The sequence below is a fragment of the Hermetia illucens genome, chromosome 3 (genome assembly GCF_905115235.1).
Source record: "Hermetia illucens chromosome 3, iHerIll2.2.curated.20191125, whole genome shotgun sequence".
Lineage (NCBI taxonomy): Eukaryota > Metazoa > Arthropoda > Insecta > Diptera > Stratiomyidae > Hermetia > Hermetia illucens.
This window is the reverse complement of record NC_051851.1, coordinates 54706440-54728734: the sequence shown is the minus strand read 5'-3', so window position 1 is coordinate 54728734 and position 22295 is coordinate 54706440. Positions and strand designations below refer to the sequence as shown.

General features: G+C 41.0%; 1 protein-coding gene across 4 annotated transcripts; it reads left to right on the top strand.

Annotated features, from left to right (window-relative positions):
- The first annotated feature begins 1115 nt into the window (after positions 1-1115).
- On the top strand, positions 1116-18770 carry LOC119651602 (eclosion hormone). 4 transcript variants are annotated; one of them, XM_038055254.1, is made up of 3 exons: positions 1116-1250; positions 17681-17794; positions 18109-18770. In XM_038055254.1, the coding sequence occupies exons 2-3, from the start codon at positions 17692-17694 to the stop codon at positions 18291-18293; spliced, it is 288 nt and encodes a 95-aa protein (XP_037911182.1). In that variant the 5' UTR covers positions 1116-1250; positions 17681-17691; the 3' UTR covers positions 18294-18770. The 4 variants fall into 4 exon arrangements, with proteins under 4 accessions (XP_037911182.1, XP_037911179.1, XP_037911183.1 ...); XM_038055251.1 differs by having other exon boundaries at positions 18091-18770; XM_038055255.1 differs by lacking the exon at positions 1116-1250 and adding an exon at positions 10668-10827.
- Positions 18771-22295: the final 3525 nt, after the last annotated feature.

The following is a 22295-nucleotide window of genomic DNA, read 5'->3' as shown; positions in this document are numbered from 1 at the left end:
CCCCGTAATGAAGAAACTAGACATCTACAAAATATTAATTCTTCCCGTGCGTTGTGTGGATGCGAGACGTGGCGGACCTTGACGCAAATGTCGGAAAAGCAAATCGATATCTTCAAGAGACCAGCCCCCCGAAAGATTTTCGGAGCCATAAAGGAAGGAGGTTCCTTGCGAATCAGATACAATCATGAATTGTATGAATTATTTGACGACCCACCAGCATCGAGACTAGCCCAAATCCGGAAATTGCAAAGGGCTGGCCATATCGAATCAATGCACGAGGCAAGGATTCCGACATGACTGCTGAAAGGCAGAGCCAATGGTACCCGACCGGAAGCGAGTTCAAGGAAACTTTGGGAGGATTCAGTGGATACAGATTGCAGATCGATTCTAAGATTTTCTAACTGGAGGATGCGGTCTCTGGATCGAGATAATTGGAGGCGATGCATCCGGGAGGCCAAAACTCGATTTGGGCTGTAGCGCCATCGAAGAAGAAGAAGAAGTTTTTCTTTTATTTTGTAACGAAACTTTCCTTATTGGGCGGTGATGAATTTCCGATCATGTTGCCAATTGCGCTGGAGTCGGACATTACCACCAAGTTGGTCACGTGTCATGCTTTTAGAGTTTTTCAGCAATTGGATAAGACGACAGAGCTGGAACCTTTGGTTTTTTTGGATACGTGATCATTGATATAGAAAATCGATAATTTTTGACGGGGCTCAGATTTTGCGGGTAACTATTACTGTGAGGAAGTCTACAACTTAGATCAGGAAATATAGGATATGTATGGCTTTTATTTTTGAATCCGAGTTTATTCGTCATTTTTCTGGGAAGTTATACTAAACTAATTGCCCTACTGGTCTTATTTCCGCAAAGTCATAAAATACTCAAGTAATTTCGCTGTATCTTAAACGATAAAAACTGATAATTGAGTGAAGATACAAGATACAAATTAATAAGAACGGAAAACCTTTCCACAGTCCTTTTCGACCACATACTTTCATAGTGTCGCGTATTCCGGGACAATTAAATTATCTGCGACTTGGTTTCAGGCCACCTTACTATCTTTCCATCTACTCAAGATGATGACCGAGACGTTGAAAAGCCGGAAATTCGATTAACAACAAGCTGTGATTCATTGAATATAAAAGACTAGGAGAGTTCCTTTCACGGTATCAGTTCTAGTGAAAATTCCGTTCTGTGAGCAAACCTTCCTGGATTCCTGCATTTTCGTACGAGCAACTTTCATTTCGGTAAGTTAGTTCTGGAGCCTGACACACCCCCGAAAAGGTACAGCAGAGTGCTGGCGTGAATGGAAATAAACGCATATAAAATTCCGCAATAAGCATTTGCCTGGACAACTTTCATCAGTTGGCCTTGTAAAAAGTTTTCGGTATTTATTGAATACGTGATGATATGAGTGCTGTACCTTTCCGAAATTTTTTAAGCAAATACATAAACTGAATCGCGTGCCGAAAATCCGGTTGTGGACGAAAAGCGTGTGTTGTGATATGTTTGATAAAGTTTTCCGCGATAAGTCTCACGTTTGATTGTTGCCAATAAATTATCTTTGAATCATACCAGACAATTCGAAGTAGATGCAGATATTTACGTACGTGTGTTCATAAATATGTATAAAATATGTAAAGGAGTTTGTTGTTAGGTTAATATGATGATCTGTTTTGAACATTTATTTCCTGATTAGGAATTTTTTAAAAAAATATCGGTCGTTGTTTACATAGCGAGAAATCCATTGTTCTAGAGTTGAGTATGAAGTGTGCATCCTTCAGTGGGGGAAACACCTATGAGTGATTTTAGCATTCTAGATGTGATTCGATCTCTCAGCACTACTTCCACTTTGGACAGAAGTTCCCCTTCATCAAATTCTTTCAGTTGTGTGATGTGCGTTTATCTCGCCTCCTTGAATGTGAATTCTCTATAAACTAGAGAAGTTTCCTTTGTTATTAATTCTTTTCATCTAACACGTAATGCTAAGAAATCGCCAACTGTTTATTACAGGAAATGTGAATTCTTTTGTCTAACATGGTTAGCAGGAAACATGTTGTTTCTCTATAACCTATCGCAGCTAGCGACACAGGCCTCCGAAATCTGTTTGTCTGTCTGTCACACGCACTTTTCTCAGAAATGTTACATCTACTGGCACGGAATTCGCTAGGAAGGTTGCAAAATTTTTTTTCATCGAATATAGCCGCGTGGGGGATCAACCGGAAGGTCTAGAGGAGTACTTTACGAAACAAATATTAGTTTTGATATGAACTGTAAACGGGAGAGTCCGTTATTCCGAAAGGACTCAATTACCTTAAAGACCCGAAACTGCTCAATCGTAACATCTAAAAAAAAATATCGTAATCCATGCACATAGTTTTTAGGCTTCGAAATAACGGAGAGTATTTCGAAACCTAAAAACCAACCAAAGTTAATAATAGTATACCACTGCGTTTTGAAAATTTACTGCAAACTTTGCTGCACTAGTATAGGTCCTAACATGAAACGCCATATTGGAAAGTTTGCTGGAAAACCTACTATTATTAACAAGGTTATAGTAGGTCAAAGTTGCTTCTTTGGCGTCAGATTAGAACTCCCTAAAATGTTAGTACCACATCAAATTGAATATCGTTTGTGTTCACTACACAGCCACTGCTGGAACCACCGTATACCTAAATATTCTCACACAGAAAATTAAACAAAACTTTCATACCTGAGACGTCGAGCTTCTGGTTTCCAACTTGTTTTATATTTGGAAGGCTAGACTGCTACGTCAGCTTTCCTTTCGTGCATCCTTTTCTGCACAGTTTACGTAGGTCATGCATATGATATTGCTTGGCAAATAAGGTTTTGCTTAATACCAGGGCGCTTTTGTTGCAAATCGTACGCCTCGGCTCCTAACTATCGCACTTGATCTCCTGATCTTCCTTTGTTTCTTGCATATATAAAGTTTGTTCCATAACTCAAGTGCGGCTATGAAATATCATCATCATCATCATCAACGACGCAACAACCGGTATTCGGTCTAGGCCTGCCTTAATAAGGAACTCCAGACATCCCGGTTTTGCGCCGAAGTCCACCAATTCGATATCCCTAAAAACTGTCTGGGGTTCTCACCTACGCCATCGCTCCATCTTAGGCAGGGTCTGCCTCGTCTTCTTTTTCTACCATAGATATTGCCCTTATAGACTTTCCGGGCTGGATCATCCTCATCCATACGGATTAAGTGACCCGCCCACCGTAACCAATTGAACTGGATTTTATCCACAATCGGACGGTCATGGTATCGCCCATAAATTTGGTTGTTATGTAGGCTACGGAATTGTCCATACTCATGTAGGGGCCAAAAATTCTTCAGAGGATTCTTCTCTCGAACGCGGCCAAGAGTTTGCAATTCTTCTTGCTAAGAACCCAAGTCTTCCAAGAATACATAAGGACTGGCAAGATCATTGTCTTGTACAGTAAGATCTTTGACCCTATGGTGAGACGTTTCGAGCGGAACAGTTTTTGTAAGCTGAAATAGGCTCTGTTGGCTGGCAACAACCGTGCGTAGCTGTTATCGGTTGTGATTTTCGACCCTAGATAGGAGAAATTATCAACGAGCTCAAAGTTGTATTCTCATATCTTTATTCTTCCCGTTTGACCAGTGCGGTTTGATGTTGTTGGTTGGTTGGTTTTCGGTGCCGACGTTGCCACCATATATTTTGTTTTGCCTTCATTGATGTGCAGCCCAAGATCTCGCGCCAATCGCCGCTTGCTCGATCTGGATGAAGGCAGTTTGTACGTCTCGGGTGGTTCTTCCCATGATGTCGATATCGTCAGCATAGGCTAGCAGTTGGGTGGGCTTAAAGAGGATCGTACCTCTTGCATTTACCTCAGCATCACGGATCACTTTCTCGAGGGCCAGGTTAAAGAGGACGCAAGATATGGCATCCCTTTGTCGGAGACCGTTGTTGCTGTCGAATCGTCTTGAGAGCGTGATCCTGCTGCTTTTACCTGGTCTCGCACATTGCTCAGGGTCAGCCCAGTCAGTCTTATTAATTTCGTCGGGATACCGAATTCTCTCATGGCCATGTACAGTGTTACCCTGGCTATGCTATCATAGGCGGCTTTAAAGTTGATGAATAGATGGTGTAACTGATGTCCATATTCCAACAGTTTTTTCATCGCTTGCCGCAGAGAGATAATCTGATCTGTTGCTTATTTGCCTGGAGTGAAGCCTCTTTGGTATGGGCCAATGATTTTCTGGGCATATGGAGCTATCCGGCCTAGCAAGATAGCGGAGAATATCTTATAGATGGTACTCAGCAACGTGACGCCTCTATAATTGCTGCACTGCGTGATATCTCCTTTTTTATGTATGAGACAGATAATGCCTCTTTGCCAATCGTCAGGCATTGATTCGCTGTCCCATACCTTGAGCACAAGCTGATGTACCACTTGGTGTAACTGGTCGCCTCCATATTTAACCAATTCGGCTGTAATTCCATCGGCTCCTGGCGACTTAGGATTTTTAGCCGATGAATGAAATATAACAACCACGAACCGGCGGTTTGACACATTCTGTTTCTGAGTCAAGAAAGCAACTCTACTTCTGTTTAGGGATCGAGTGGTCCCGAGTCCGCCATCAAGTGCTCCGTACTAATTTTGAGGAGTGACTTCCTTCTTCTTTTTGGTGCACATATTGACCACTGTTTTTGAACAAATACCTGATTTTTGAAGAAAATGCAATACAATGGCGTCTTTAAGACATATAGGGTAACAAAAGTTCATATTTAATGATTTTTGGTGTTCCAGCAGCAAGGGCAATTTGTGGTTGCTCCATTGAGTTGGAAAAACTTGTTCCATTATATACGACTCAAAAGTGCATACGAATCATTTACACTTGGTGTAGTTGGTCAACTTTCAAACCGAAAACTTGCTCGGACTACCTTCTTGAAGCGTTGCAGTTTTCAATATCGTCGCAAGATTCCTGTAGCTCGGTGTCTGTAACTGTGGCTATCACGTCTCGGTGAATGGTTAGATAATTTCGAAACTCCTTTTGCTGCGGAGATAATGATGCCTTGAACCGTGGGTTTGAGTTAATTTTTGCCATTGCACTTTTTTCACAAAAACTTTATAGCTGCAATTTATATTCTCCTCAAGGCATAGTGTTTTGCAGAATTTTCGTTAGCTTCTCCATAAAGCTGACTTAGTACATTTTTTTTTAAATTTCAGGTTTTGATTTTTTGATTTCTCGATGACCAGCTCCTCTAGTATATTGACAAATTCTTCTTGGGCGGAAATACCATTACCTCCGCGTCACAATTCCGTAGTTCAAGATTCGGTTATCTATTGTAAAGTATCGATTTCTTGGCATGGTAGCGTCACATGCCTCGGTTACATGTTGAGATAACCATTCATTTTTTACGGCAACCTGCAGTAAACTATACTAAATGATCACGAATAGATTCTTTAAAAGCTTCTTTTCGGACTTCCTTGAATAGTAGCTTCCCTCACCTTTGTATTAGAAAAAAATGGGTTCACGTTTAGAAAAGTAGAGCAATTTCATCCAGAGGTCCCATCCCAATTCTCCTGACATGCTACCGCACATAATTTTCTGGTAGTAGCAACTCCATTGGAGTTTCATCTAGGTTCTTCCTTTCTTTCACGATTCTTGGACAGTGGAGGAATACGTGCTCCGGGTTCTCTGGGAGTTCATCGCAGTTTGGACAATCCGGTAAGGTGTCCAGTTTAAACCTGTAGAGATACTGGCGATATCCGTCATGCGCATGAGAAACTGGGTAAGATTATAATTGACTGACAAACGTTCTTTTTTCAGAAATAGTTGTACCGATTGGCACGAATTTCAGTTACATTATTCTACGGCGAGTTCCTATACATACAAAAGGGGGTTGTACAATTTGTTTTAAACCAAATATATGTTGCTATGTAGGGAATCAAATAAAAAGCTGGTGAGGCTCTGTTAGGCTAAAAACATAGTGAACTGGCGAGCAAAGTTTCAAATACAAACAAAGGGCAAAATACGTGGCTAGTGGAGCGGTGTGTATCCTTTATTTGTTTTCGGTGCTTTGCTTGACGTTCCACTATGCTTTTAGGCTTGTAATGCGGTGGAAAACTTCAATCAATGCAATTTCACAGCGTCCAAGGGTGCAACATTTTTTTGATATCTATTCTGCGCCTCCATTTCGGGCCCCAAAAAAATCCGAGTGTTGCGAAGGTGAACGCTGGGAGGTTTGTCGAAATTCTTGGAACAGTTGGGGCCGCGTTGGAAGGTACTCCTGGCGGTGATGACACTGCAGCTGATCGCAAATTCAGTTATGAGCCTAATAAGTGGAGCTTCCATGCCCGGGAGGGCAAGCTTTATATTATTCGTGGATGGCGGAAATTGCAGAGCTCCGGAAGGAGTGTCACAAACCCTGCTGCCCTGGAGGTATGCACCATAAACACAGAGTGCAGATCAGCCAAAAAAAGACTCAGCAGCACAATGAACAGGAGTAAAGCTCGCTATTGGCAGGACTTGGTGGTAATCCTAAAAATCGGGACCTTGCGGGTCTTGTGAACCCTGTTTACTTAAGGCCTGGCAGATGAACTCTATTGTACTAGTACTGGGCTGCCTACTTTTCTCTATAAACGAGTTGAAGAGGCAGTCCTCTCTCTGAAAAACATTCCGGAAAAGTACGAGTTAGTGCTACAACATCGGCCAGAATTACTGTTCGGAGCATTCAATGCTTGCCTGAAATATGGCATTTTCTCACTGGAAGGTAGCGAGGCTTGCGCTGATCAACAAAGGGAAAGCGACCCTTAGTTGCCTCTTTCATAACGACCACTTTGTATGCTTGACATTGCTGGTAAAGTGCTCGCAAAGCTCATCAGAAGTAGACTCGCTGCAGCGATATGTGTTGCCCCAGAATTATCTCCACGGCAGTTCGGCTTTAGAGCGGGGAGACCCACATTTGATGTTGTCATGCAAGTCACACACAGCTATCGAACTATTCCTTACGGATATTGAGGGATTATCTAATCGATAGGACTCTGTGCTGCGAATCAGATGAAGGAATGAAATCCTACCAAATGACATGCGGAGTTCCACAAGGGTCTGTCCTAGGGCCACTCTTGTGGATTATTATGTATAACGGGGTATTGACCCTAGACCTTCCTACTGGTGTGGCCTCCATTGGTTTCGCGGACGATATTGGTGTGACGGTTGTTGCACGCCTTCTCGAGGAAGCCGAGCTCTATGCAAATGAAGCAGTCTATGAGAATAAATCCTGGTTAGAGAATGCTGGTCTACAGCTCGCAGAGCATAAGACGGAAGCAGTACTTATTACCAAGCGGAGAAAGTGCACTTCAATGAAGATCAAAGTTGGAACGCAAACAATTTATTCCAAGCCTGCACTTAAGTACTTAGGTGTAATGATTGACCAGAGGTTGAATTTCAGATTGCATGTGGAGGGTGCAGCAACCAAGGCATATAACATCGGAGCACTGGTTGCGAGAATGCTACCAAATATAGGTGGCCCAAGGCCGAGCCGTCGACTCCTTATTTCAAGGGTGGTCAGTTCGATCCTACTGTATGCAGTCCCAGTATGGGCAGATGCACTGGAAAATATAATAAATAAGAAAAAGATTGGAGCTGCGTATCGCATAAATGTACTCCGAACATGTTGCGCTTACAGAATAATTTCTAATGAAGCAGCTTGCGTGATAGCAGGAATGATCCCGATTGAGATTCTGGCGAAAGAAATACAACGACTTTAGGATCGAACGTACCTCACCGGAAAATCTTCTGCCCGTCGGCGACAGTTCGCACGAGCTGAAACTGTTGCGGAATGGCAAGAGAAGTGGGACGAGTCAGAAAAAGGCCGTTGGACTCACAAAATCATATGGGATATCCGAAAATGGATCGAGCGACCTCACGGCGAAGTAGGTTTCGACCTAACTCAATTCTTGAGCGGATACGGAGGCTATCGAGCATATCTGTATCGATTTGGGCGTGATGATTCGTCATATTGCACACAGTGTGCAAACATTCCAGAGGACGCATAACACGTCTTTTTTCACTGCCCCAGATTCGAAACCCAAAGGGCTACATTAGAACCTACAACCGGGGAGCACTTTACACCCGAAAATATCATGGAGCTTATGGTGAAAGCCAAGGGAATATGGACCGAAGTTGAAAAAGTGATTACAGCCATCGGAAAGAAGCTTAGGCAGGAGGAAGTCATCCGAAAGAATGAACGCGAGAGGAACACGAATGTTGACATGAGCGCAGAATAAATTCTGATCCAGCCCCGCGACGTAATACCAAATGGGAGTCCCGCGGGGAGAGTGGAAGGAGAATGAGGTGGTTTTAGTGGGTAAGAATCGCACATAACCGTGTGACAGGAGTCTGCGGTAGCTTTTGAAGCTTTCCACCTTCCATCGGAAAAAAAGGAGCGTGTTTGAATCAGAAAAATGGTGAGACTGACTATTTCCTTACCCAGTTCCTAGGTGGGCATGGAGGTTTTCAGTCTTACCTGCATAGGATTTGAAAGGTACGATTTCTTGATTTTGTGTTTTGCAATGGAGTTGTAGACGACGCCCATCACACTTTTTTTGTGGAAAGGGGGATTGGATTCGTCAGCAGATCTATTTAAACACAGGGGACCTCTCTCCAGACAAAATTGTCAAGGAGATGCTGAGGAGCGCATTATATTCGGGTTCTTCTTGTTGCAAAGAAGGTTGAGTTTGGCCGATGGAGGGGCCCAATCGCAGGGGGTTCCTTGAACTAACAGTTTCCTTTCTCCTCTCCGTCCCGTTGGTGACAGGAATTCCCGGATTTGAAGGTTCCGCAAGGCGGAGAACTCGGGGCCAGTTCGAAGTAATGTGACAAACGGTTCTAGGTTCGCTAAGTTATTGTTAGGTTTGCCTATATGAAAAATCGTTTTGACTGAGTTTTAAACATATATTTGAACTGGAAAGTATATCACTTTATCAATCAAGCTATCCATTGTTGGAATATACGTCCTTCGCCCATGTTTCTGGTAAATTTTTGGATATGTTGCTGATAGAACTCATCATTTTTTTTTAAACCGATTCTATGATTGACTCAAATTTTCGCTTCTTTGCATTGCACTGAACAAAACAAGTCGTAACCAAATACGTTGAGGGACCCCAGCCCAGTGCTTACAACTTTTCCTGAAATGATCAGCAATATAGTGTCGAAGCAAAGCCAAATGCATCTTTCCGATACCACCTGGTACATAGTTTTCTTTCCAAGGATATTTTGTTTGGGATTACTAAAATAAATCAATTTTTCATCTTCAGTAACAATTCATCCGAAAGAGAGAGCGGCTTTTAATCCCCTTTTTACCTCAATTTATTCATTCTCTGCGAATTTTGCTCATGCCATATAGATGCTTGGAAATAAGTGATTGACTAACTTTTAATACTTCTGCAGGCTAGTGTTGCAGCCAGCACATCTTGTAATTAAATCACTTATTCATGTAGATAGACTAGATAGTATTGATAAACTTTTCCGAAGAAAATCTTCAACTGTTTGAGACGATCCTTCACCGTGAAATTGAAGCTCACTAAAGACTAAAAGCTTATTTCGTCAATAATGGATGTCCCTTTTACAGAACTAGCCTGCACTATCTGTTTATTGTAAAAATGGTAATATTTAACAGAGGCTTATCAATTTTGAAAAAATAACCAGAACAGAATAACAAAAAAAGTAAAAGTTCGAGTTCGTAAATGGGTAGTCTGTGTGTTGATGGAATGAATATGGCGGATGTGCAATGCCTAGTTAAGTAGATTCTTCTTAAACATAAAACTGAAGCAAAACTTGCTTCGCAACATTATCCATCATCATTAAACTCCAAATCAACTTTTCGGACCTCAAGTACGGTCGCATTCAGCAGATATTTTTAGAACCGCTCCTAATTTATATTCTTTCGATGTTATCTTGGCTGATTCATGTACACTTACCATTTCTGGTCTAGACCAGAATTTCATTCCTAATACTGACTTACTGGCTTCCGCAAACCCGGAAACGCAAGAACTTTATTGCCGGCTTACAAGTGTCCGCATTTTTTTATTAAGCCGCAATAACACTCTTAACCGATCATTTATTCTTACTGATTTCAATCACACACTTTTGAAGTTGCTAAAATTGTCGATTGGTTTTTTCCCGTCAATCGTTCCATTGGTAATATATGCAAAGGAAAAGCACATTCACCTGTGATATCGCGTTACTGACTTATCTCGAAAGATTCTTAACGGCTTCATTTGTATCTTTTTAGTATGGTCTGAATGCAGCTTTGTTGTCAGCTATTTTTTTACTTTATTGATTATTTTTTGTTGACATTCAAAGAATAAAGAAAAAAACTGGTTTGACTGAAGTATGTGGATTTCTGATGGTATTCTTCCGTCTAGTGGATAAACACTAATATAAAAAGGCATAATCGATCGATGCCGACTTACAATAAACTAGTTAACAGTCGATTACAGCTTTTTTCGCTAATCTTGACGACATGTGACAAGATATATTTTATTAATTCGATCTGTTCAAGTCAGATTTCGTGAGCAAGTAAGATATGTATGTAAATCCCCTCCGTGTGGAATCTGTGGTAATTTATGACTTCTTGGACTCAATAAAAGTACAAAGGTGGTATATACTGGATTTTGAAAGTCATTTGTGAAATTTCGGCTGGAACACTGGTTGATTTTTATATAGTGCTTCTGAATAAGTACTTTCGGTTGTTATTTTAGATACTTATTAAGATTCTTAGAAAGTATTCATTTGAAAAGGATCCTGTCAGTTATTTATTCCGCCTATTTGTAAGTGAGCATCACATATTTATTGGTTTTCATCTTTTTAGAATAATAGTGAAAAATTCATCCAACAATTGGATTTCAATTTTTGTGTGAGTTGTTGCCATGTTAGTTTGTGATAGTTGTAACAAGTGTATTATACGTGCGTGGTGATTTAATTTCTATTTAAAATCATATTCAAAATACTTAATGAGTGGGAAAATTTGGCTAAAAGAAAGTGGTTAAAAATATATTTACCCTACTAAAGTTTATTATTGTAGCATCGTGTTGCACACCCTGCATAAAATACTATCCAGAATACTATTTGTTCCTGTAGGATGCGGACTATGGTGCGATTTATTATTTTCAATCCTTCTTGAAACTTAACCATTTGTGAAATATCGCGCATATTATCCTCTCAAATATAAACTAAAGTAGTTATGTGGTTAGGGCTTTCATACCCAATCGGATATTCAGGACAAAAGGGGAGACAGTCATCGCCAAAACCATGCCGGTAATGGCGATGTCCACATTGTGTCAGATCCATTGCATCGCAGCATACATCGCTAGATATTTCGGATCAATTTGCGTCTAACTTCCTTATCAGAAAGGTCCTAACGTCCTGATACATTTGGATGGATTGTTCACCCTCATCCTAAAGTTTGCTTTCTCAAAGCCTTCACGTCTTCTCTGCCAAAATGTCAATTTCTATTACATCAACGGCTACCAATGTGCTTCATTGATATGTGGGGACATTTTCTGCTTGTCACTGATAAGGAACACATTAACTTCATACCTGAATCTACCTGCGTCTAACAGTTTGTGTATACGTTTTTTAAGACTTTATTGAAAATTGACTGCAAACCGTCCTTAAGTTCATCCTAGACCCGTAAAATTGCATTAAGATAGAATTAATTAGGAAGCATCATACTGGAAAGTTTGCTGCTTCCAGTATTTAAAGCCTTCTCCACGTTGAAGATGAGGCTCTCACTGCTCACTGTATTGGTGGCATCGACTATTGGTAATGTTATACAAAATCCGTATTATCGCTGTGACATGCGATTTTCCTGGTCTATAATCGGGATCCGCCTGTTGTATATCATGCTCTGAAGCTGTCACTCCAACGAAACAAGATGGTATGAAACAAATATCCTCTCCAAAGCGACTATTAAAAGTTAAGTCAGCTTTGTTCTAAGTGTCACTTATGTAGTCACTTTGCGCATTTCAATTAGCACTGATGTTTCGTTGTGGCTACTTATACGCACATAAAGATAGCATTAATTCCTGTGACAGCTGGAACAAAGATGTATTTTTTTCATTGTGGATATCTGGTCCTTACTATACCTGTGCTTCACACTTTCAGTCATTTCCTCCAAAGTGTCTTGCCTCCAATTAGCTTTGCCATCATAGCTCTACTTGGAAGAGAGGCATTGTAGGGTCCGGCCACATTATTTGTGATCTATCCGGGCTTTCTCTGCTGTCATTAATCGTGTGATGTTGTCCATAAATATATGCAAGAGCTCCTTTCCAAAAATATTTTCGATACTTTTTGGCCTTGTGGCCGGAGGTGAACATCTAGAGAAGACACCGTCCTTTTCCCCGCGAAATTCACGCCTTACTCCCGCTTTCTACCTTTCCGATCTTTATCTGATTCGATTTTATGGAGTTAAAATGAAGAAAGAAAAGCACGGATACTATATTTTGGAAACGAACTGTTCTCTTGATCAGTGTGCTTTCTTAGCGATATATTTATAGCTGATTAAAGAAATAACATACTCTCTTCAACCTCTTTATTTTGCTTTGTTGGGTTATGTTGAGTTCCAGAAGAATTCTTCCAAATTTTTCTCCTTTGAGCAAAATCGCGAACAGTGGGACATTAAATGTTCTGGGTCTTAAGGTATACAACCACCTACAGAACATAATAAAGACATATCAAATTCCTGAATCAGTACAAATACTTCCTGTAAAAACCATGGCCTGCTAGAAATTGTGCCAGGTGGTATCATTTCGCAGTGGCATTGGTGAATTTGGAAGAATCACTACGTGTGTTCGGTGAAACCTTTACGAATCTGTTGTTTTCACTTTCTTACTGGTTCCTGTGAATTATGTTTAGTTGTGGATTAATTCTTTTTATCACTCGGACAGTAAGCCTCATTTAGCAGGAGGTTCATCTGGAGCATTCTTGTAATAATACATGCTGCTTCGCCTGAAGTAACTCTATCAACCAATAGCTTACATTAACCAGCTTCCGATTACTCGCGCTACTGCTGCTGCTTCGCAGTCTGGTGCCGCAAATAAAAGGGTAGGCAAACGACTTCAGCTGCGACCAACCTGCTGTTGTATTTTGAGTCTTCAGTGTTGGACATCATCCTTCTTTCTTTTTCTTCAGCCTTTGCCTTGTCCAGAAGTGGGGTCGGCTCGTCTTGATCGGTTACATCACTTTGCTCTATCCAAGACCTAATTTGGATGCAGTCAAGAGGTTTCCAAATCACCATCCATCATATCAAGTCGCGGTGCTTCAGCCGGGCCTTTTGGTTCTTTCTCATCGACTTCGATGTTCAGATCAATGTTGACAAGTGAATTTTCGTTAGCGCGAATCACATGACTACACCATCGAAGATGCATTTGCATGATGGTTGCAACCCCAAATCGATCGCGGATATCCTCATTTTCGACGTGGCGATAGTGTTGCTAGTAATATTCTAGTATCTCTGTCTTTTTCTCGTGGCATATTTCAGATGTCCTTTGAAATTTAACTTTGCTGTAATCATCACCTCTTGCCATTTGATAACTGGCTGTGAAGTGATTGTGTGGTCATTAATCAGTAAATTTACAGTACTTTTCTCCCACTGCTTCTGTTTTCGATCTATTGGGTCACGTTTCTATGTACTGATAGCATCTTTAGCGCAGACTTTAACATTTTCAGTTGTCTCGTGATTGCAGCAGTTATCCGCAAACTGAAAAGCCTCATTGCACATCACGTCTCATAGGAGAGGATTTTATATTAGTTGGCTAAATTAAATATATTTTTGACACCCAACATCACCATGGCACAAAGTTGTTATGTCTACATTCCATACCAGGAAAAAGTCTGTTGCAAATATGTAAACTTCTCTAGGATATTCTATAAGACAGGGCGGTATAATGATGGGTCTTCCGGTTGCTTATTTGGGTTTGCCGACAAAGTTAGTATCTATTTTTTCTACCGAGTAAGAGTAAGTCTCAGTTCGAAAAAGTGGATTAGTATCCCCTTTTGAGCATAAAACCTGCTTGTTGAACCAATATCAGCAGTTTCATCTCCACCCCATGTGATCATCACTAGGAGTTCCTTCTTATCGAAAAGCTGCCGGAAGAGAGGAATGAAAGCGCCTAAAAAAAAGGAAAAATTGTACCAACAGATATTCAATTTTGGGTGTTTGGTACGGCTGACTACCCTACACAGAAAGCAAATATTATGAAGCCACAAACGGAGCGTCTGATTGGATGGATCTTGCAAATGCGAATCCGGCAAAGAAAACATGCAAACAATCTGCGCACTTCCTCATGCAACGTGTGTTTCTTGTATAGCAAAGGGGCTGTCAAATAGCTAGTCGATAACCTGTTCCAACATAAGGTTGACGTTCCAGCGTTACAAGACATACCCTGGGTAGGGACCAGTTTCCTGTAGAAAAGCCATTGCACCATATATTATAGCGATCATCCAGTAAACCATGAAGCTCGCTTTGACAACATAAACGAACGGCTATGCACTCTGGGTTTACGAGACCAATTTCGAAATATAAGCCTCATTAGCGTTCACGCCCCTTGAGAGAAGACTGCAGATTTTGAGAAGATCACCTTTTACGAGGCAGTAGAACGAACCCTCAAAAGTTGTCTCAGGTATGATCATCTTTGAAGATTTTAACCACCAAGTAGGGACGGAGTATATATTCAGGCGATACGTTGGTTCCCAAAACTTACATAAAAATATCAATGATATTGGAGAGCGAATTATTCTACTAGTAATATCGGACGAAACGGTTGTTGGAAGTACCTGAAAGCAACTTTAGTGACAAAAAAGGAAGCCTAGGAGGACCAATAGGTCTGTGGAGTAACTGCACCAGCCGCGGAAGTTTTTCAAACAATGTAGCAGGATAAAGCGATATACATGTCGGCGCTCATCCTATCAAGACAGAAAGGGAAATCTGATTTCCGACAGAATGAGCATATTGGACCGACGGGTTAAGTATCTTGATGAATTGCTAAACCACCTTCTGTGCTGAGTTGGAGGCCCCATACCCAGTTGTCGACCACCTGAAGACGATGGGCAAATGCTGCCACCATCAACCATGGAAAAACTGTACGTTCAATTCATCGACTTAATCACAAGTAATCAGGAGCGCAATGCTGACCACATTGCCTCCTAGTGTACCGTTACGGTCTTGAATGAAGTGCTCTAACACACTTCAAGGCCCTGATCCAACATGGATTGTTGCGCCAACGATTATTATTATTAATCAGGAGCCGATGGAATTACAGCTAAACTGGCTAAATATGGAGGCCGCCAACTACGCAAAGCAGTTCATCAACTTATGCTTAAGGTGTTCGACAGTAAATCAATGCCCGATGAATGGCAGCTTGGCAATATGTGTCCCACACAATAAAAAAGAGTGCAGTAATATAGTGGTATCACGTTACTGAATACCATCTGTATGATATTGCCCGCTATTTTTGCGGGGCGAAAAACCCCATACACACAAAACAAAACATCATCGGTTCACACCAAAGCGGCTTCACTCCAGACATATTAGCAATAGATTAGATTTCCTCGCTGCAGCCTGCGCTGGAGAGACTGTTGGAATATGGCGGTCAGTTGTACCATTTTTTCATTGACTTCAAAGTCCCTTATGATAGCATAGCCATGGTAAAACTGTGCATGGCCAAGAAAGAATTCGTTATCCCGACTAAATTGCTAAGACTAATTAGCTAATCCTGATCCTGGCCAGTTAGAAGCAGCAGGATCACTCTCGAGACCATTTAACATCCACAATTTCCTCCTAGTTTTCCTAGCTACTTTGCAGCATGCCGACAGTTGATATCTTCTTTCCTTTTACCAATCTTACATTCAGGACTAGCTTTGGAATTTAAGAATATTTAGCTGTGGTTAGTGCATACTGCCGCTGTGTGAGGAACACTTGCTTTCTGGACCCGCCTCGTCTACGTCCTACTTGCCGTCAGAAGTTTCAGCACTGTTTCCTTACTAATGGAAACTGATGGTTACAGTTTATGTTGGAATCTGTTTTGGTCGATGGAAGAGAAAGAGAAGTTGGAAAAATTGTACTGAAGAAATGTTTTTGTTGTCGAATGAAGTCGGATTTCTCAAAAAATATAATGGTGACTGCTGTAGTTGAACTACACGGAAATATCTTTTCTCGCGGTTTCAAAATGTTAATGAATGCGCCCAATAGTTGAGTGGCAATATAAAGGAGTTTAAATCTAGTGAAAGAAAATTGTTTTATCTGGTATTTGGAGATAGGCCGTTCGATAGGAAGCAAAATAATTTATGTTTATTAAATCTTAAAGAAAAGAAGGGTTTTGTTGATGTGGTCGATGGTAGGTTATCAAGGGGAGTTGCCAAGATTCCCAGGACGTTGTATTTCAACATGGCATCAATCAGACTGTGCGAAAGTTTCAGAACAGCAGCGTTAAAGCAATCGCAAGGGATTGAGGACAAACCCTAGAGTTGACAATATTGCGGAAACTACAAGCCTCCCAAGGTGAAATTTTTCGGATATTCCGAGTCAGTAGTTCAAATTTTATCTTCCCCATCGGTGATCAAGTAAAAACTACTGTTTCCAATACAATACATACCGCAATGAGAAATATTGAGGATATGTGGTACATTTCTATGATGAAACCGTACATGTTATGAGGCCAAGCTTACTACTAATTAAATCACCGTGGGTGCAGCATTATGGACGACCGCATATTGCATTGGCGCCCCAGCATTTCTTAGACGAAACCACAGATCCTGCATTGGAGCTACATCATTTTCCTCAAAGTTCGAGTGATGACGTTGTCTCTTTGGGTGGCATCAATTAATTTCCCCATATTAGGAAAAGGACCTCCGCAGCAGGCACAAAGTCTGGGACAGCTCACCTGTCTACAATATCTTGTCTTTTACTACTGGATTCGTTGCTGGTTCGACTTCTCTCCACTCAGAGGATTACAATTGCAAATTTAGCGCCTTGGATAACTTGCCAAATAAGACAGTTAGAAAGATGTCAATGATCTAGAAAGGTTTGTACGTATTTGACTGATCAGATAGCATCATCCACTATATTGGGGACGTCTCTCATAATTCAACGAATTTTGTGACGAAATGAGTGGTTAAACCATTTAGATGGAAATCATCCTTAGTCTGCAAACAGATAGATGCACATTTGGTTTTATGATGGCTTTCTTTTTATTATTCATCAGCTTAGATGTATTCAACTTTGAAAATTCCGGGAATTTTCGCCACGACACTGCTAGAGAGCAAGTAATATGCACGTCTTATTGGACTTTAGCTGGGTGAAATGGAAATTTTTCTTCTTAATTCTCTGTTTTGCAAAATAAAAAGAAATACTATTCAGAGAATTATTTCATTTTAATTATTTTTCTTTCATTTCTTCTTAATTGAGTTACTGCCAACTTCCAAGAAGAAGTATTTCTCTTACCATCATCAACGACAACTCTCTAGGCCAACTTAATATTGTTCACCTGAAATACCATTTGCAACTATCCGTAAAAGGGGCCATGGCCAAAGCATATCACACATTACATATCTCCATTTGTTTAAATCATAATACATAAAAGCCATTTAAATGAATTTAACCATTAATCATGTCTATTTCTGCAGGACTATTACAGATGGCATCCATGGCTAAATTGACGATTATCTTTTTTGCTGCTCTATTCATTGCATCACTTTTGAATTCATCTAGTGCGATTCCCGCTATCGGCAAGCGTTATGGTAAATTTTTATTTGATTTTGTTTGATTGGCACATTAACTTTCATGCGAATATTTGAGATGAATTTTTGATATTCATATTTTTGATGCGTAATCCAGTTGATTAGACAATTCTTTCTATCTTTCCGACGCTCTTGAAGATGGTAATGCTATTTCTGTTAAAATAACTATTTCGTCAGTACCTTTGGAATATTTTTCTAGTTCTTTATGTAACTAAACACTATTTCCATGTTAGTTTGAATCAAAAGAATCACATTAATTTACAAATCTCTTCTTTCTTCTCTTTTAAAAAAACAAGACAACAAAATTCTTTCAGATACTTTAACCGGTCTTGATTTCATCCAAATTTGTCTAAACAATTGTGCACAATGCAAGAAGATGTTTGGTAACTATTTCCAAGGACAAACTTGTGCTGAATCATGTCTCAAATTCAAAGGAAAAGCAATTCCGGATTGTGAAGATATCGGATCTATTGCACCATATCTGAATACTTTCGAGTAAAAACCAAATTGGATGCACTCCGCGAATTAGGAATTGGAGCAGACCGTTGCAAACAATGGACTAATGGAATCTACAAGAACAATAATATAAAAAATTAATCACTGGCGCTTCTATGCTTGATGTAAAGTGTTATTAGCTTTCAGTTTCGGATTATAGTTTTTCAATGATTGCTGGAAAGCGTAGGTGTTGCAATCAAGATTTGCAGAGAGCTATGTCGAGGTTACAATGAAGCTAGACGAGTAAATCCCACAGCCTAGTATCCATGTGCAAGCGGTTTAAATTTGGAGAAAGTGATTGTGTTTTTTGTAATTTGTTTCAATTCATCCAAAGATTCTTAATTTTAGGTGATATTTTCATTTATAAGTGTAGATTATATTTATCAAAAATGTTCCTATTGATTTATGATAATCAAGTATTATACATATTATGACGTAACGTAATTTATAATAAATGTTTTCTTACGAAGAATAAGCATAATTAGAACTTTTATTTTATTTATTATACCCTGAGCTTCTAAATGTATTTTACAATTTGAATGAGTGTACATCACTGGAATTGTTCCTCATAAATGGTCGTGTCCGTTTCAGTCCTCTGACATGCTGACCTGGCTTACTCGATCACTAAAGTGGTTTTCAGCGCCCTTGTAGAATTAATGTCTGCTTGATCATCCATTTTATTTGGTGCATGGCCGATGATTGAATGCCAGTGTCCCAGGTTCGTTCCCGTTTGCGTTGTGAATATTTATACCGCTGTAGGCTTATCACTTGCGCAACGTTAAGTATGGTAATATGGAACCTCAACTCCAGTCTTATTGAAAACGTAAAAGACGTAGACGTTTGGGGTACTTGGGTAAGGTGTTTACGATGCATCTTCTTGTCAAGGGCATCAACGTCTCCTGGTAGATATAGGGCCTTCAACATTTGGCCATTAGCCGACTCAAAGCTGAGACTCCCGTTGTTGCTTTGATTTGCTTGAAGAAGCTTATTTTCGAGTCGAGCATTAAACCACGGTAATTAACAGCTGGATCTGGTCAAGATGACTACTTCAGTTTTTTCAGCGCCAAGCTGGAACCATGAGTAATCATCCATCCGCTTACTCGTCGCATCAGTTGCGCTTTTTCAACAGTGTGTCCGGCAAAAAGTACCGCAACGTCGCCTGCATAACTGACCAGGCGCGACTCTTCTGGCATCACGAGTCTTAGCAAACTATCGTAAGAAGCGTTCCAGAGATGGGGCGTTAGGATAGATCCCTGTAATACTCAGCGTATCATAGAGCAGGGAGCGGTCTTTCAGATAATCCCTCAATATCTGCAAGAGATAGTTCGGCACGTGGAATGAATTTTCTGATGTACCTAGCATATCTATCCACTTTGTGGAATTGAAGATATTTCTGACATCTAGATCGGCGGCAGTGTGCCTCGGCTTGATGAACTGCATCGACGCCCTCCATAACAGCATTTACCGTTGATTTTCCTGTTGACAGAACACCAGTTTGCAAACTTCCACCGGGATACCATCAGGACCTGGCGCCTTCTTATCTTTCATGGCTAGAACAGCATCTTCGTACTCTTTTATTGTGAAAAGGGGGCAGTCGTCGACGTCTTCCTCGCTATTGACGTCAACCCGTACGGAATGTCTGGGGAATAATGCCCGTAAAATGCGGCTCATCTGTTTGGTGCTAAGTATGTAGAGCCCCGATTTTCCGGGTGACAAGTTAATAGCCGAGCCCCCACGGGTCTTCATTTACCTCGTTGACTAAATTTTTCCAGCCACTAGCTTTGCTTTTATGTATCTCACTGCAGAGTCCCTTTTTGCTGATCTATACTCTGGCTTTATGACGTTTGCCTCCTCCTGTGTCAAACGGCGGAGGTTGGCAATTTTTACCATTCATCAGTTCATAGAAGGCTCGTCACGGCTCGGGCTCTCCCGAGGCATGGAAGTTTCACACGCAATCGTATCAGGTTCATGACTGAATTTACGACAGTGTCAGCTGGAATGCTGCCACCCCCGAAGCGACTTCCAGCACGACTCTGCCTGTTCCAAGAGCTTCGACGAATTTTCCTATGTTCATCCTCACGGCTTCCCACACGCAGGGGAGCAACGGGTTGGTGCACGCCGGCAGGTAGCGTCAACAACTTCGAATGCAATATACTGATGATCACCCACCGAAAAGTCTCCTAGGATTCGCCACCCGTCTGGTGCCAGAGATTCCTATGCCAAGGTGATGTTAAGGATGCTTCTTTCGCAGCACGGGCGCCGAAACATTGGCGTGGATCCGGTGGTTAAAAACTTAGAGTCTAGTTCCTCCGCTATTTTGATGATCCGTTTTCCTCGGAGTTTTACTGAGACATGCCTCTGCCAGGATTCGCTCCTCCGTGACCAAAACTGTGTCCTCAAAACCATCAAGCTAGCGTCCAAGTTCGGCATCGACTCATTCGGCGTCCGATATACGCTTAAACAAGTCGGGAAACCGGAAGCTGGACGCTTCAGGTACGAAAGGTTTTGTGTATTTCTTAGTACGTCATAATATATCCATATATATTGTGAGAGTATCCACTTTCGGGTGATATTGACATTCATAGTATTCAATTTTCAAAGAAGCAACAACTTTGATGTATTATAACTTTGTTAGTAATAGTGTGATTTCCACCAAACTTGGTAAGATCATGCTCTTCATTATAACCTACATCACTGCATTTCCTTGTGCTAGGATGAACTTAAGAGGGGTTTTGCAGCCAATTACTAAAAATTAGAGTAATATGCTATTATTAATTATGTCAAGCGCTATAATCGTCTCTGAGAAAAATGCGTGGGACGGACAGACAGACAGACAGATAGACGGACAGACAGACAGACTGACAGACAGTAAACCGATTTTAATAATGTTTTGTGTTTACACAAAACCTTAAAAACGTTATCCCTAAACACCAAATCGGGACAAAGCCATTCCATCGGCCTTGGGGAGAAGACGAAGTCGCACCCCGTCCCGAACCAGAAGCCGGGTCGCTGTCCCGGTATTGCTCGCTAATTAGCCCTAGATCACTCACAAAAGTGATATCTATAGGGGCATTGGTTACGTATGCTCTATTGCTTCTTCCACTTCGACCTTTTCTGTGCAGCAGTCAAGATCTCGGATTTCTAGAGAGAACATAGGCTCTAGACTAGAAACGAGAGCCTCTACCCCAGTAACCCCCTGACCGCTTCGCAGAACGTACTCTTCGTCTTCGGGCCTAGTTTGACGAAGACTCCGCCACTCATCATTTCCCGTCTGGCTGACACTCTACTCCATTATCTTCGAGTTTCATCCTATCCTTCCTCCCTTTTATCGGTTTGTTCGTTTCCTGTTTTTTTTGCTACTGGGTTTTGGTTTGTAGCCTCCTTGTATTTGGATAGACGTGTTTCTGGTGGTGTAGTAAGTTTTTTCCTTTTGCCCTTCTTTGCCTCTTTTTTAGGTCTTGGAAACTGCTTGGATAAAGTCTCCTTCAGGAGCGTCTTCCTGTTTCCGCTTCTTTCGCAGAATGCTTTGCTTTGGTGTTACTTCAGGTGTTCCAGCCCTCGCTCCCCAACCGTTAATAACATGGATGCTCCGATGTTAATGCCTAGCACCAACAAATTTTTTATATGACCTCCGTGAATGCATGTCATGTCTATTTTTGTTGGTCGCAAGTTATATTCGACATGAGGTCTAATTCTTTGCTTTTCAAGTTCAAAGGAGACAATTTGTTATCTATCATTACGGTAGCCTGATGCCATTAGGCCAATTAGGCTAGAGGATTTTTTTCCCAAGAAAAACTCACGGGGAGAATGCTATTGATTGTAGGGCAATGTTTTTAAATCAAATTCCCCCTTTCTCTCTGATGACGTGGGATAGTCATTCTCAATTTTTCGGCAGTTCGATTGTGCATGTTGTTGTTTACAAGAACTATCCTTCCCTGTCTTTTGATGTATTCTAAATCAGTAATACTCCACTGTTCCACATCAAACGTACTCGTATATAGAAGGA